Here is a 2,550-nt window from a genome sequence, read left to right as displayed (position 1 = left end):
CCTTGCAAGACAGTTTTCTCTTGAAAAGGTATTTGCTTCTAAATGCATCAAGCAAGTTAACGACTTCCAAAGTCAATTAAACCAATACACATGTATTTAATGTCTGGTACATGCCCTGCCCTGTTTTCTTCTGAAGATGTTTACGCAGCGTCATTTATAAGACATGAACCTGAAGTAACGAGGCTATGCAAGAGGAGTTTCCCACTTTTTTCCTATCCCCTCTTTCCATTCTGAAATCCCAGGCTTTTACTCTTTCAGACCTAAATAGCACACGTTGTGGTACCTCCACACTCAGGGTGCTAAGCATCTATAAAACCTCATTTCTACATTGCTTTTAGGCCTGCGACTGTCCAAAGTGGGATTAAAAAGGAAACCAAATCTAGTTATGCAATGCAGCCTGGGTTGCCAGGAGATGCTGTTTTAACAGACAATAACCCAGGCTCTGTGCAGTCTGGACTTTCTGGAGCAATATTCATGCTGCCAGCCAGCAGGAGAATCCTGCAGGGACCCTACAAAAAGACAAAGACTGTATTTCTCCATGTGTCTATACAGACAGACATACAGACCACCTCAACAGAATGTTTAACCCCAGGGAAGTTATCCAGCAAGAAAAAAATATGGGGCAGCAAAGTCAAGGAGAGTAATTCCAGGCAAGCAGCTCTTCAGTGAAGTTTTAATATTTTTAATCCTATCTCGTTTCTGTCCCACTGTTACCAACGTCAGGGGGCAACTTAGCAGACTGTTAAACGACATCAGTACGATATGTCACAGCATGGTTTAGGAACCTTTCAAACAACAGACATGAAATTAAATGAGGAAAATTTTGATGTTATGCCAAAGCAAAAACTTTCAGTTATTAGCAAATCCCAGCACCCATGTGGGCTAAGACGTTCAGGGTAAAGTCCACCAAGAGAGATGGGATCCAGAGCAAGTTTTCTGTAGAGAGAAACTATCATAACTCTCTTAACTCCCAAGTTCTTAAGATCTTCAGAAAAGATCAGACATTTGCTTTTTACTTGCAATGAATCCTTTGAAACAGTAGAAATGGCTATGATGTCTGGGAATTATGTGGTACTTTAACCCCAAGATTATTTGCCTTGTAATGACAGCAAAAGAATCTTTTTTTTTTTTAAAATATATTCTCCAATAATCTTACAGTTGTGCCATTTTGTAAAGAAGAGACCACAGATTGCAGAAATAACCATTAAACATCATCAGAACCAGTTTTCCCCACAGGAATTTTCCATTTAGAAGCCATAAGTCAAATGAAAAGACAATTTTTGTCATGCTTAATGATGATGACTACAGAAAGGAGATTTCTCTTCAGATAATGAGAACATGAAAAAGGCTGTGGTGTGCATGCACCGCGTCTCGCTCTGACCCAAGGGCAAAAGTGTTTCTTCCTTACCTGCTACTGAATTTGGCCGTGGCATAAGGTAAAGAGGAATGGACTGCACTGACTGGGACAAGACTGTCTCCAGGTTTCTCTCTGGGATTTTGTTCAGGCTGTAGGTGGAAGCCGTCATGTTCTCATCCACGCGATACAAGCAGGAGTCCATGCTGGATTTCTGGGACTGCCAAGGTTTCAGGTTTCCTCCAGATCCAAGTTCTTTACTGCTTTCCCCTCCATACTTAGTGCGTTCCACATTTTCTGAGTAACTTGTCAAAGTAGCTGGAAGGAAGAAATTATAAACAAAATGAGTAACAAAGAAAGAATGGCTTGCACACACACTGCTCTACGTTGAGTTGTGCAGTGCGAGAGCCAAAAAGTGATGTTCATCATATTTTCCACATTCACATAAATCAGAGATTGTGGAATTTGGTTTAATGATGCTGTTTCTGCTTACTACTTCTGAAAGAACATTTAGGCTATAATGCTTTGGCTCATACTGTTAAAAGCCATTTGTAATTACAAAGAGTATTCAAAATCATGTGCAGTGTTGAATCCGAATACACCACTCCAGAAAGAGCAGAAATTATTAAGGAAAAACCATGATCGGTGCTCCTCGTATCTTTTGATTTGCATTGCAGTTACCAGCTTTTCAGGGAACGTTTGCAGAAGTTTATAACCTTGCAGTGTCTGACACTGAAAAGCCCCAGGCACAGAAAGCCCCCGCCTGATTCGCACCAACAACCGAGCTGTCCTGGATTAGTGGGGTTCAGAAACCAAACCCAGTCTCTCATTTGACTGACAGCAGGTTTTTATTGAAGCTTTAACTGTAATCCACACATTTTCCCTTATATTATTTCATTTTACATATCAGGACTGTTGCTACATTGACTTTCACATTGGGCAGTGACAATACTATAATGATCCACACCACGAACATCTTCTCCCTGTTGGGGTTTTCCTTTCTCAATTCTGGCGCAGTTACCCCCTGGCTGCGTCTCCCATCAGGCTGTTGACTTTCCTTTCATCTTTGGTCCCCCACATATTTGTCCAAGGTCACGATCAGACCTCTTAGGTATTGAGAGAAGGTCCCAATGCTTGCATCAGCCTATCAGAGTGTGCCAGACTTGCCCACTCTCTAACTAAGCAGGAGAAAAAAA

The 2,550-nt window shown here is 41.4% G+C and overlaps 1 protein-coding gene across 1 annotated transcript in view; it reads right to left on the bottom strand.

Moving 5' to 3' along the window:
• Window positions 1-2,550, bottom strand: part of TANC2 (tetratricopeptide repeat, ankyrin repeat and coiled-coil containing 2) — a 221,631-nt gene that overhangs the window by 88,068 nt on the left and 131,013 nt on the right. Inside the window, 1 exon segment of the mRNA XM_035903288.1 lies at window positions 1,409-1,672. Within this exon segment, the coding sequence (XP_035759181.1) occupies window positions 1,409-1,672 (264 nt within the window).

Source organism: Egretta garzetta, unplaced genomic scaffold (genome assembly GCF_000687185.1).
Source record: "Egretta garzetta isolate BGI_Z169 unplaced genomic scaffold, ASM68718v1 scaffold100, whole genome shotgun sequence".
Lineage (NCBI taxonomy): Eukaryota > Metazoa > Chordata > Aves > Pelecaniformes > Ardeidae > Egretta > Egretta garzetta.
Note: the sequence above shows the minus strand (reverse complement) of the source record. Positions and strands in the feature narration are given on the sequence as shown.